The sequence below is a fragment of the Oncorhynchus masou genome, chromosome 4, assembly GCF_036934945.1.
Source record: "Oncorhynchus masou masou isolate Uvic2021 chromosome 4, UVic_Omas_1.1, whole genome shotgun sequence".
In the NCBI taxonomy this organism is placed as follows: Eukaryota; Metazoa; Chordata; class Actinopteri; order Salmoniformes; family Salmonidae; genus Oncorhynchus; species Oncorhynchus masou.
The window spans coordinates 16,925,214-16,939,521 of record NC_088215.1 but is presented as its reverse complement, the minus strand read 5'-3'; the positions used below and the strand labels follow the sequence as shown (position 1 = coordinate 16,939,521).

Sequence of the window (14,308 nt, the reverse complement as noted above, 5' to 3'; positions counted from 1 at the left end):
TCAGACAAGTGTCATAATCCCATCAGTCAGCACATTGAGTGTTGCTTTGTGAATGTTTAATCAACATTTATTGGAGAGGTAATTCATACTGATGTTCTTTTTCTACATTGCTTTATTTCACAGGCTTTCAATAAAGTTTCTGAAACCAAAATCCTTGTAATTGTTGTACTGAGTACAGGATAGGTAAGCATGAGTGAACATTCATTGACAACCACCAAGACAGTTTAAACCCCCAAGAAAAAGAATAACTTTATTTCCCTTAAATACATATTTGCACTACATTCTCACCATTTCCCCCGTCAATATTTATTTGCTCTCTTTAATTATATTTTTTTTGGCAAATGTACATAATTGCAGAACCATTCTTATTTACAAAGTCAGAGCAGGGAATAGGTAGCCTGAGTCCGATCTGTTTTACCAGCTCCTACAGTCAAGACAGCACAAACAGATCTGGGACGCAGGCTAGGGAATAAAGGCAGGGAGGTGGAATGTGGAGGGGAGCTGCAGAATGACGTGAGAGATGCAGCTGCTGCATGGTTGGGCCACTGTATCTGCAATAGACAGGTGGGGCTGCTGGCTTTACTTCTAGCCAAGCACTAACATGGTACCTGATCAACTAATCTTAGACTTCTATAAATCATTTTATTGGTTGAATCGGGTGTGGTACTACTTGACTGGAGCAAAAGCTTCCGCCTCCACTCTCCCGTGCGGATATGATTGAACGGACGCATCAATGACCGTATCCCACCAAAGGAAGCATAACCAAATTTCATAAGAAAATCATTAGTCCGACTCCAAAACGGGAAAACAAATTGACAAAACGTATGTACATGGAAGGTAAACAAAATTAAATACCAAGATACATAAAGAACAAACTCTCAGCTTTAGGCACATACGGCAGATTTAAACGGTGTCAGCATTGACAACTCAGTACTGAACTAACGCCTCTCCCTTTGGGTCAACGTCAACAGCTGAAGGTGGAACAGGACAGCAAATGAGGGAATCATATTCATGTACAAAACCAAACTAACAAGAAGTGCATGCACCGTGTAGTGGAAAGAAAAGCAACAAACTGCTGTTTAGAGCCCCAAAAAAATCAAAACAATATGATCATGTGATTTCAATAGAATGAATAATAGCGTCATAGATTGGATATTCCTTCACAGAAGATTGGACAGGATATACATTTATTACAGTTTGACACCTACTGCCCAACTTATCATGTAACAGTCACAGACCCAACTGGTCTCACACCGTACAAATAATACAATACTTTGGGACTACACTACGAGTGTCATATTTTGTGCAGAATAATGCTATCAGGCATAGCCTGAGAGAAACAGTCCCACACACATTCAGTTTAAAAGGCTTCGACTTCTCTCAGAACTCACAGCAATGATTTGTTTTGGACAGATCATGTGAGGTGGTTATTATACAGTAATGCATTGGAGACTAAGGGCTGATTGTAGTACAGTCAAGAAAAACACAAAATGGAGTATGAAAGATGACAACATAGGGACATGTGGTGGTGGATCATGGATGGGACACATGGGAAGGCTTAAGGGAGAAACTGCCCACAAATAACTTATCTAGGATCCACTTTCCCTGCCGATATTCAATCCATAACAAATGGGAAGACATAAGGGCTCGGACACACCAATAGCGTTTGCCTGCCGAGTGTACTTAGCACCTCTGAACAGAGTACCGGACGTAATTTGAAAACTGAGTGCAAACCGATTTTACATGTAGAATTACGCGAAAACGTCAGTAGTCAACAGCACACATTTGGTGTGACCCTTAAGGGAGAAACCGATCCCAAATAACAAGTCTAAGACCAGATTTCCCATAACCATCACAATGTAAAACGCCATCTTTCCCTGGACTAGTGCTTGGGGGGGGACGTTCGACCTACACCTAAGGTAAGCAGCGGATCAGGTGACAGGAAGTTGATCAGTCCCACTAAAGGTTCCCCCAGGTATCTGGAGGGGGAAACTGTTCTACATCGCCGGATTCGTCATGTGATTCTTCTCCCAGGTCAAATGTGAGCTTGTATCGCAACCGGACCATCTCCTGAAAGAAAGAACAGAACCATGTTAGGCTACAACAGGAAAGGGGACAAATCAACATGCTTTCTGCTTGCACATGTTTAAGTTCTGTTTTGTTGCCACGGTGACAGTTTGTCACCTCAGGGCTTTTCACAGCTACAAATGAGATGCTGACTGGGCCGTTTTTTTTTTAATGAGCATAGGTTAAACACCTTGGAAAGAAGGCAGGAGGAGTCTGTGTGTGTGTGTTTGTGTGTGTGTTTGTGGGTAGTACCTTGTGAGGATTGGCCAGCAGTAGGACCTGTGTGATGGCGGCTGGGGGTAAGATGGGGTTGAAGGCTGGAAGCTCAGTTCCTGAAGGAGGCTGTAGCTTCACCTTCATCACCTAGAAACAGACAGGAGGAAACACATTACACTCAAACTACAGTCACAACTCAGCGCACATAGGTTACCGCAGAACACAACCATCTAAATCAGACAGAGTGGAAATGAGGGACAAACAAATGATAGAGGTAGAAGATGGATCACCAAGACGAGAGAGAGAGTGGGGGGGGATTTAGTGAGAGAGAAGAGACAGGACCAACCTTGGGTACTGCAGACAGGAAACGGATGTTGGTGACTGGTATGGGGGCGGAGGACAACATGGAGATGATCACTACCAGAACGTCAGGCCGAGAGGGAGGAGAGTCACGGGCAAAGTGGAACAGCACCCGCAAACTGTGCTTGTCAAATACAGTCACTGGTAACAAGCTGCCTAGAGGACAGACAGAGGCTTAGGGTTAGTTCATGCCCAGCCATCACCATGTCTGGAGACATGTTGCAACACAGGTAATGGCTGGGTGGGTATGTTATAGTTATTATTTGGAGTCTGGTTTGGTATTTTTCTTGCTAATGTTCAAAACAACCATACAGTAATACAGATTGATCAGACAATTGGCTTACTGGGCTTGATTGATTCCAGGGGCACAGTCACGTTAGCTAAGGAGATGTCGTTCTGGGGGGCTGGGGTAGGAGGCCCGAGGCTGGGCAGGGAGTCTAGGAGAGACCCAGGCTGCTCCGAGGTGAAGGCCAGGACAGGGCTGGGGGTGGAGGTGCTAGTAGTGTTGGTACTGGACTTGGTCTGGAGGTCTCGCAGGGTGGGTCTGGACTGGGGCTGCAGCTTATCCCTGTGAGAGGGAGAGAGAGCAAGGGGTCAGCTTTTTTAAGAGAAAACAGAGTGTTTACGTTACAGATTAGCAGCTGCCCCTCTGGCTTGCAGTGTTTACCAATTGACGTGCTGCGTCCCCGGGGGTAGGGACTGATGCAGCAGGGTCTTGCCCAGCAGGTCTAACTCATCCAGGGCTTTAGGGGAAGCAGCGGGGGGGGCCCCTGATGGAGCCTGGGGGATAGGGGTCACGGCCGGTAGCAACACTGTTGCAGTAGGCACCGCTGGGACGACTGGCTCTACACTGTCAGAACACTGCGCAGAAAAACACTGTGTTAGGGACATTTTGTGTGTGTGTGTGTGTGTGTGTGTGCGCGCGCATGCGTCATATGCTGACAACTCTCTCTCACCTGAAAGGAGTTCCAGTCTCCCGACTGAGGAGTGTGGGTAGAGCTGGGCGTTACGTCATTGAGCCCTGAGTGAAAACAACAATAGAAAGAGGCTGTCGAAATGAACCGAGAGAGAACACGATGCATAACCACAGTTGGACGAGTCATGGCAAGTTGGAAAATAATTGGCCAATTTAATAAGAGTAAACAAGCGAAACAACATTCAGAACTGCTGCTTACCTAGTGACATGAGCTCATCATCTAGCAGGCTGATACCCAGTTCTTGTGACGGGGTCTGTAGTGAGGGGGTGTCTGGGTAGGAGGGAAGTCCAGTGGGCGATGTGTCTAACCCTGTCAGGTCTAGGAGGGCTGTGCTACTTCCTGTGGAGAGATCAAACATGTCAGTCTTTGTGATCAAATGTTTTGAAACTACTGAACGAAACACATCTGTGAAAATGAACAGGGAAACAACCTGGTTGATTATGCTGATGTCCTGAGGTTCAGTCTGTGCATGTGTGAACATGATGGGAGTGTGTAGAACAGAGTGTCTGCCCCCCTGAGACACCAGCAGGTTCAGGTCGTGACCCTCTCTCTCACCTGGTGCCCCTCTCGCTCACCTGGTAGTATGGGCATGGCTGTGCTGTCTCCGTTCACCTCTTCTCCCTTGACCAGCTGTCTGTACAGGTTGATGACCTGAGTCAGGCTGTCGTTGGCCTGCAGGATGTCAGCTGGCGTAACAGAGACGTACACAGAGGTGAGCTATGCAATGCGTCGATACAGAACACTACATAACCATATAGTACTGTCTAACAACCGTACAGAGGATGCATCACTCTTCAGCCATTTTGAATCATACCTCTTGTATTGATCACACTATATGTATAGAACAAGAAGGCCCGCACACTGTTAAGGCTCCCAATTCACTGCTTTATTGACAACGTTTCGATCCGAAATGGATCTTCGTCAGGTCCTGACAGTGTGTGGGCATTCTTGTTCTATACCAGTATTGTTAATTAGCCCAGCACCTGTTTTTAAGAATGTGCGTATGACCACTTTTCTATCACACTATATGGAAACATAAGATTCTCACCCAAGGCCTCATCGTTGTCCTCTGTGTCGCTAGCCAATCGGAACAAAGTAGGCCTCATCTTTTCACAGCTCTGGTATAGGTCCTGCAAACACAAACACATTTCGAAATAGCCCATTGCACACACACAAACACACCCCTAGTGGTGTTGCTCTGTGCTAACCTTGATGAGTTCCTGATTGCTCTGGGAGCTGCTCTCCTTGCTATAGTCTCCCAGTAGCTGGGTCAGCAAGCCCACACTCTCCTTCACTTCCTGGATGGCATTCACACGCTTAGACACCTTCTCCATTCGCTTCTGGTCCTGGAGGACCGTAACAGAACACACACTCAGAACACTGCAATAAAATTAAAACATTATCCCATAAAATAAAATCTGGAGCGCTCTGAAGTCTGCAAAGGTTGTTTTATTGCAGGCATATACAGTACAATTATGAGAGCAGTTGTAGGGATAGTAGATCACAATCGTGAGGGAGTTCAGAATTCAATCCATAAAAATCATTAGAAGTGCTTTGATGATATAAAGTGCTCGGTTTACTTAGCGTACGAGTAATAAATTGACTGCGCTGTGAATGCATTGATTGACACTTGTGGCTGAATCAGAATAAGTTAGGTAACATTGATAAATAAGATGTTTTATTTACATAATAATGCTTATGTGAAAGATTTTTCATTAGGATGTTTTCTTTTGGATAATACTGTTGGCAGTTGCATTTTCCTCCCTCTTCTCCAGAGCTTAGTCACTTTGGGCCCAGAGAGGGGAGAGGTCTGGCTTGTCTTCATATGTCAATGTATCTGTTAAACCATGTGATGCTATGAAGAATATCAGAAGGGGAGGAGGACAGAATGGAGGCTTGTCTTCTATTGGGAATGTGTCTAACAATTTTTTTCCCCCCTGAGGTTGCCCTTATCTTGATTTAGCATATGACCTAAGAGGCTCACTGTCTTTTCTGATCTTGTCCAGGAGGGGTTGTATTTGAGATGGGAGTATCTAGAATTGTTTTGGTCCTAAGTGGTACCAAGAACAGGATTAGAATCAAACCAAACAATAATTTATAGCTAATGCTATCTAGCTATGGGATACTCCTCTTTCAAGTAAAAGGTCCTTTGTGTAATGCTCCTAAGATCTGTTATTTGTCATGCGAGTTGAGAGAGGTGTGTCTTGGCTATAAATGAGACTAAGAATTGTTTTGTAAGCACTCTCAGAGAATTCCTTTATAGACACTGAATTGATCTGAGAGTCACAGGGCTATGGTGAAGCTCATATATAATTAAAGATGGACTTTATAATATAACTCTGACTTGTGTGTGGTTTGCTCTATCAATATTTAGTAATAAAGGAAATTATCACAACACCACCCACCCAAACAAACACACAATCACGCAGACAGGAGTAAAAAGAGTAGGACACACCTCCTGCACCATTTCCTTAATGAGTTTGTTTGCTGCTCTTAGATCTTCAGGGTGAGTGCTATTCAAAAGCCGAGACAGCATCTACAAAGGAAGGAAGGGAAGAGGAAGGAAAACAGGGGAAAACAGGAGGAGAGGTAAAAGAGGGAGAGCAGGCCGTTAGGGAATACATGAAAATTACAGTGGAAGAATGGAAAGACATCAATTCAATATGTCCGCTAATGTCATCTCTATTGACAAAACTCAAGGGGCTGCTTCATTGTCATCTTTACCTTGGACTTCTCCTCATCCTCAAAGATGACGCTCTTCGTTCTGGGCGGTGGGGGTGGGAGGGGCTCATCAGGAAGTACCGGGTCCTGCTTCACAATGCCTGGAAGAGAGCAGGGAACCCCATCCATGTCACACAATAAACAGCCTGTCACCGGCACTCCCTACAGTGTATAGTACATCATGTATATACCGTAGGTTTCCGGCACGTTGGTAATAACATTGTTTTCCCCGTGAAGTTATTGTAAACACAAGCAGCGCAACCAATGGATTTCGGGCCAGGCTAAGAAATATTGTTGGCGGTCACTCCCTGAAGCAAAACACTTAACTTGGGCACTATGTAATTATCTTCCATCATACTAAACAAGCAGTCACACTAAACAAACAGTTTCTCGCTCACTTAGACTGACTAAGTGAAAAAAATATCATGCTGGATGCAGACTCAGGAGTTTCAATATGATTTTGTCTCATGTTGGTGCATAAACTATAAAAAGAAGAAGTGAGATTGACATGGACAAAATACTATTTATATCAGGAGCACACGTTAGGGGAACATACAGATCACTCATTTTATTTTTTTGTTAACTCCTGAAATGATCATAGTTACAGTACTGTAATAATGATATGATTTAGCCATATTCCTCACCCTGAAGTTCCATCATAGTGAAAACAATGAGAGTTGATCATCACAGAGAGAACGTTTTATTTCACTCCTATTCTTTCTAGGTGTGTCATCACTATTAAAGCTCACCTTGTTTCTTCAGCATCTGGTAGGCGTCTGCTATCTTGGGCTCGTCAGGCAGACCCACCGTCCAACTGAACATCACCTCCAGAACCTTCTTCTTCACTGGCTCTGGGGCCCGAGTACCCAGGTACTGCACAGGAGATGAGATTTAGGAAAATCAAAACAGACAGAATGGAATAATGTGTTGTTTTTTTTTTAAAGGGGTTTGAGTTACATAAAGGGTTGTTCCATTTGATTTCAATCAATTGTTGTCCGCACCCTTTTAGATTTGACCAAAACTTTCCATACATATTTTCCTGTGGTAGAAGTGGTCAGAAGGTGACTTATTGGACTGAAATGACAAAACATTCAGGTGCTCAAAATTGACCCATTTTGCATACCCCACTTCTCCCATTGGAAAATATGTATGGAATGTTTCATTCAGATCAAAACAGGTGCAGTCAAAGTGATTGAATTCAAATGGAACACTAAAGAAATAGCCCTCCAGACAGTACCTTGGGTGAGACCACCTTGATGAGCTCATTGAGGAAGCGGAATTTGCCCACTTCATTGTGGAACCTCTTCCCACAGTTCTTCATGCACATCTCTAGAACCTAGGGACACATATATGTTATGATACTGCTGGTGGTGGGATCACTTACAATTAGCATATTCTGGCTAATGGAGATGTCAGTGAGCATGTCAACCAATACATTACCCTGATAACGGTATACTCACCATTAGTGCTTGCATGGCCTCCCATTCTTGGGGTGACTGGATCTTATGGGCCAAAAGTCTGGTAGCCAGTTGAGGACTAGGGGGGAGGGAGGGGACATCAAATAAGAGTACCTGTATGGTTTGCCATTGTTTAACATGTTGAAGTACTAACTGACAAAGCAAGCCTACGACCAGCTCTCCACATGTTGGTCCTTCTTACCCTTCAGGCTCATTGTTGAGCTGTTCACAGAAGCCCTGGATACTGTCCCAGTCCGCCTCCTTGTTCAGAGGGTTGGTGGCTTTGTCTGGGGAGAATAAAAGCAAATTCCAGAACCTGGGGCTTATCAACATTTTCAAGGGTTTCTCGCTACCCTAGAACCAAATGCACAAAAAAGCTTTCGTGTTTACTTGCTGCAAATGTTAGCAGAATGACTCCTCCCCAATTTATTTGCCCATTGACACTTAACCACTGGATACTGTGGCTATTTCGCTTAGCCAGTCTGATTCACCAGTTTCAAAGTCGGACTTTGTTGTATTTGTAACAAATTGCGTATTAAGAACATCTAAAATAAACGATATTCGTGCTTATCAAGGCATTATTCTGCGTAAACAATACAGGGGTGAGGTCTGTTTTTGTTCCGACCTTAGCACGCTAGCTAACACTTTGGATAAAGCATCATCATCACTGGGATGTTCGTCCACTGCACATACAACAATTATACTCATAACACTACAACTACAGGGCATTCTCTACCTCAGTTTTCTGAAAGTAAATTGGTCACGTATTGAGTCGTTATAGCAGTAAAAACATCGTATGACTCACTGACGCGAGACTCCAAGCTCTCCTCCTCTGGCGGCGCCGCCATTTTCGGGGATTCCGATTAACTGGCAGCTATCGCGTTACTTTGCCAGTCTCATGCAACGACGTGGGCGTCATCATATCAAGCCATTCTTGGTAGTCCCGCTACTTCACGGTTGTCAAGGATAAAAACTGAGGTGCGTGATGATGCATTTTATGACCGAAATCGTCTTGCACCAAAAGCCTCCATGTCAAGTCATACTTTCCTCTTTTGTTTGTTGATGTTTGTTAATATAAAATAAAACAATGTCAAGTCATACTTCCACATGTCAGCCCAAGACCTGCTGCTCTCATCCAAACACGCAGACACCATAACTCTATGTCATGCACGATAATCTCATTTTCCATGATTGATATTCCAGGATGTCACTTTTCTACACAGATACCACGAAAAGGTACAAAGTGCTATGTTTCGTCGTCACATGCAAAGGCTCCATCAGGAGAAAAACAGATACATTGCGATAGAAACACACCCAGTAGGCTAAAGCCTTCTGGCTGTTGCTCATGGTCTATTTATATGTTTTTTTAATGACTCATATACCTGATCCTTCTCTGCCTCCACAAAGTGTGTTCTCAACTCCCAACCATTGATGACAAGCCTGTGCACTAACCTGCTCTAAATAGCACAGAAACTGGAAACATAAACAGCAATATGCAGTTAGAGTTTCACTTATACGTTTATTAAACTCCACAGAGAGGAGGAGAGACCAACAACATCTTCCATAAACGTTGTCAATTTGTGAGTTTGTGTCGCTGTCAACAACAGACTGTGTGTGTCCTGTAATTATAGTGGCCAAAAAAGTTGCCAAAAATAAATATTTAACTTCAATTCAATTCAAGGGGCTTTATTGGCATGGGTAACATGTGTTAACATTGCCAAAGCAAGTAAGGTAGATAATATATAAAGTGAAATAAACAATAAAAATTAACAGTAGATATCACACATACAGAAGTTTCAAAACAATAAAGACATTACAAATGTCATATTATATATATATATACAGTGTTTTTACAATGTACAAATGGTAAAGGACACAAGATAAAATAAATAAGCATAGATATGGGTTGTATTTACAATGGTGAGTGTTCTTCACTGGTTGCCCTTTTCTCGTGGCAACAGGTCACAAATCTTGCTGCTCTGATGGCACACTATGGAATTTCACCCTCCCTCTAGCGGACACATAGGAGTAACGTTGTTGAATTCGTTTCATTTCAACAGCAGGCAGCCGAAGCAAGGCTTGGCAGAATGGTCGGCTGTCCAGATTACAATTAATTTTTCATTATACATTTAATTAACCATCATCGCCATCCAAACACAACTGTGCGTTTGATACATTTATCCTCTGTTTTGGCGTCAAGAAGAGTGCACGAGAAAGAAAAAGCGCCTTGTTCTGGAGTCTGACCGGTGTAACGACACAGATGGGACTGCACCATATAACAAGCAACGACGTTTCCCATTTAAAGTTTTGGATGAAAGCTTCAACATAATAATTGTAACTGAGTTCACACGAATAAGGGACGTGTTTCATATTATTTTATTGACACGTTTCGGGTCAATGTGTTTTCCCAAGTGAAAACATGGCTAGTTAGCTTCAGCTAGCTAACTCGCTAGAAGGCTAACTGCATCAGTCTGGAGCAGGGTTGAGATGTTCGTCTAAATTTGGACCGAAGCTAGCTAATCCAGGTAGCTAGCTAGCCACTGACAACGTTTATGTGACAAGCTGTCAAACCCATTGTATGTAGGATTCTTTTTATATGGTGATTATTGATTGTGCGTATTGGGAAAACTTGCAGATCGAAACTTTGATCACTTTTGCTGGCGGAGTTGTGGAAACCAATGTTTCATTGACATCGCAAAGTTAGCCTGCTCGCTACCAAACGTGACTCTACTATCCTCGACCAGTCAATGGAATTCCGAATGAGTCATTTCGGGTGTTGCCCTCCAAAATTCGAAAAGCAGGAGGACAGCTTCTAGAATCCTACAAAAGCTGATTTCTCATCCCGCTACTCGTGGGATGAGACCGATATTGAAAGGAATCAAATTTGAATGTTTCCAAACATGGGGTCTTTAAAAGCACTTCAAGAATGGTGTCGGATACAATGCGAGAGTTACAACGATGTAGACATCAAGAACATGTCATCGTCTTTCCGGGATGGCTTGGCATTTTGTGCCATAATCCACCGATATAGACCGGATTTGATGTAAGTATTTAGTTAGTTTCAATAAACTTTCTCCACTTCTTCCCATGCCTAAAAAAATTGATGTTGTCCCTCTGAAACAAATAAATATTTAGAAACATAACACGCCAGCAACAAAGAGTGGGTTTATTTAACACATCAGGGCAAAATTCTAAAATAATGGAACTCACAAACTCATCAAGAATTTAACAATTTGTTGCTCCAAAATACGATCACTAAGTACAATGTTTCAACGTGCTGTTACAATGTAACAACTGTTAACAACAGAACTAACGTTATATGGGTGCTGAACTTCGATACCGTAATGCGTGACTGTTGATTTCACTGTAATCTAATCCTAGCAGAACACCCGAGTGTGTTCCTGGTCAAACTCTAGGCTAAATTAACTGATCTAGTTCTTGCTTAGTTAAATAAATAAAAATCTAGCCTGTAAGTAATAATAATATAATAATATAATGGGGTGGCAAGTTAGTGCTCTCAGCCAGAGCCAGACCGCCTTCAGAATGATGTAGCCAGGGAACTAAGTTTGTCTTCACCTTCACAGAACTGTGGAACGGAAACGTTTTGAACTTGATCAAGATCATGTCACTTTAACATGAAACTAAATATAGGGAGGGTGTGCCCTCTAGCTTGTGTTGCTGTTTATCATTTTGGCACCAGTGTTTGTGTGCACAAAGATATGTTTTGCTAACCTACATTGCCTTTTGCCACAACAATCAGTGTTCCACCAACAACGTTGCTGTGAGCTATTTACAGCCAGCAAACCTAGGCTTGACTTGTAATCCAGGCGTCATTGCAGAGACTGTTTCTAAGCAGCGTTAGAAAGGGGAAAACCAAGGGTAAGCCAAGTGTGCTGTACGGTATCTAATGTGGGTTGACGGGTCTGGCCCTGTCTGTAACAACACACCCCTTTTCCTGTGTGGGACTCACACACACTGCAGTCGCAGAACAAGGGCACAGTTAGGCCACAAACTAACTGCATTAAAATGATTGTGATGATGGGCTGCAAGGAGGCGGAAGATGGTCAATAGAACTGCCTTGGCTGAGAGTTGGAGTGAGCAAATGATGATGCCTCCCATTCAATACAGTACAGATGATTCAGGTACAACCATGCACCTCGTACTGTAACTCTGCTGTGTAAAGGAATGTCTTATTACTGTACAGCAGATGTCACATGTTCTGTGTCCATGTCCTTCAACGTGTGTGAAAACCAAGCGTGCGTGACCTGCATGCAGGATCTCATACACACTGCACCAGTACCACCCACGGCACCTCGACCTGGCTCGTGTGTGTGACAGGACATGAGATCACACGACGTGACCTAAGCCTTCAACTACTACATACAGTAGAAAGGGTGTGAGTGAGTGCAAATGACACCAGATATGTTACAGTACATCTTCCTCTATGGGTCAAAGGCTGAAGATCCAGCTCTACCTCTGTCTCCTGAGCTCAGAGCTATTTGGCCAGGCAGCCTCATCAGCCAACCAGCAGCGCTGCAGTGGCCTGGCCTCTCTGTAACTGTCTTCAGTCTGATCCAGACAGACAGGCCGTCAGGATAATCTGCAGCAAGGGGCCTCCTCCTGCCAACCTGCATTCAGCTCTCATGCTACTCTAGCCAGCCGGTGTACAGTACTGCACAGCGATGCTACTCTAGCCAGCCGGTGTACAGTACTGCACAGCGATGCTACTCTAGCCAGCCGGTGTACAGTACTGCACAGCGATGTTACTCTAGCCAGCCGGTGTACAGTACTGCACAGCGATGCTACTCTAGCCAGCCGGTGTACAGTACTGCACAGCGATGCTACTCTAGCCAGCCAGCCGGTGTACAGTACTGCACAGCGATGCTACTCTAGCCAGCCGGTGTACAGTACTGCACAGCGATGTTACTCTAGCCAGCCGGTGTACAGTACTGCACAGCGATGCTACTCTAGCCAGCCGGTGTACAGTACTGCACAGCGATGCTACTCTAGCCAGCCAGCCGGTGTACAGTACTGCACAGCGATGCTACTCTAGCCAGCCAGCCGGTGTACAGTACTGCACAGCGATGCTACTCTAGCCAGCCGGTGTACAGTACTGCACAGCGATGCTACTCTAGCCAGCCAGCCAGCCGGTGTACAGTACTGCACAGCGATGCTACTCTAGCCAGCCGGTGTACAGTACTGCACAGCGATGCTACTCTAGCCAGCCAGCCGGTGTACAGTACTGCACAGCGATGCTACTCTAGCCAGCCGGTGTACAGTACTGCACAGCGATGCTACTCTAGCCAGCCAGCCGGTGTACAGTACTGCACAGCGATGCTACTCTAGCCAGCCGGTGTACAGTACTGCACAGCGATGCTACTCTAGCCAGCCAGCCGGTGTACAGTACTGCACAGCGATGCTACTCTAGCCAGCCGGTGTACAGTACTGCACAGCGATGCTACTCTAGCCAGCCAGCCGGTGTACAGTACTGCACAGCGATGCTACTCTAGCCAGCCAGCCGGTGTACAGTACTGCACAGCGATGCTACTCTAGCCAGCCAGCCGGTGTACAGTACTGCACAGCGATGCTACTCTAGCCAGCCAGCCGGTGTACAGTACTGCACAGCGATGCTACTCCAGTTCTTATCACCGACAGCGTTCAGCACGCCACTGTACTATACAGATGACTTATCTGACTGAAACCTAGTAATGTCATTCAGAATCAGACCGGGTCCAGTTCTCTCTGACTGAAGTGGCTCTTGGTTCAGGGTGAATAAGCAAGGTGTTTAAACAGAAGCTATAAGCCTGACTAAGGTTGGGTAGCTGCAACTGGTATTATTTCCTCAGTACCAACAGTAAGCCTTGTTCAGTAGATCCATCGATGGGTTCAGACAGATTGGCCCATATCAGTTATTATTCCGCCACTATTGACCTCAGTTTCATGTGATTTCGGTGCCACTACGGTCTCCTCATGTCAGACGTGTTTTGTTTGATCTGTCATTCTCCCCTGCACATGATGCTAGTGGCCTCCGTATTGTCTCTCTTTTCCCCTTTTGTGTATTTCACTTCCCGTTTCCACCCTGACACGGTGTTCTCTACCTCTGTGTTTCTCAGTTGAACCTTTCTGACGGGTTGAAGTTAGTTTTCTCCCACACCGTGCAGCTCACCCACCCAGGCGGTTCAACATGTCTCCTCTTTTCTCTTTATACTGTCCACGCAGCAACATCACCACCAAATATGCTGAGGACATTTGACTACTTGCTGTGTTTTGTTGTTAAACACCAGAGCATGTAGCTTAAAGCAGACCATGTAGCTTAAAGCAGACCATGTAGTTTGTTGGCAGCGACACCCAAGTCCACTCACACACAGTACAGGACTTAATCGTGAGGATGGTTGTCCCACCGGTGGCGATGGCAGGCCCCTCATCGAAAATCAGCTTGTGAGCAGGGCAGCAATGCTTGTAGGATTAGGTTCTCAGTGCTTCCATGTTATGGTCTGCAGTGTTTCTCCC

At 44.7% G+C, this 14,308-nt stretch overlaps 2 protein-coding genes across 2 annotated transcripts in view; one reads left to right on the top strand and one right to left on the bottom strand.

Annotated features, from left to right (window-relative positions):
- Window positions 1-223: 223 nt before the first annotated feature.
- LOC135524809 (ADP-ribosylation factor-binding protein GGA1-like) lies at window positions 224-8,679 on the bottom strand. Its single transcript, XM_064952650.1, has 17 exons — window positions 8,604-8,679; window positions 8,001-8,085; window positions 7,802-7,877; window positions 7,579-7,677; window positions 7,091-7,214; window positions 6,345-6,442; window positions 6,076-6,156; window positions 4,829-4,966; window positions 4,669-4,750; window positions 4,196-4,306; window positions 3,819-3,959; window positions 3,600-3,664; window positions 3,311-3,504; window positions 2,988-3,211; window positions 2,630-2,799; window positions 2,320-2,430; window positions 224-2,070 (listed from the first exon to the last, which is right to left on the bottom strand). The coding sequence occupies exons 1-17, from the start codon at window positions 8,644-8,646 to the stop codon at window positions 1,960-1,962; spliced, it is 1,953 nt and encodes a 650-aa protein (XP_064808722.1). The 5' UTR covers window positions 8,647-8,679; the 3' UTR covers window positions 224-1,959.
- A 1,157-nt stretch (window positions 8,680-9,836) lies between these two features.
- Window positions 9,837-14,308, top strand: part of LOC135524803 (MICAL-like protein 1) — a 28,422-nt gene continuing 23,950 nt past the window's right edge. The window contains 1 exon segment of the mRNA XM_064952642.1: window positions 9,837-10,841. Coding sequence (XP_064808714.1) covers window positions 10,687-10,841 — 155 coding nt within the window. The 5' untranslated portion in view covers window positions 9,837-10,686.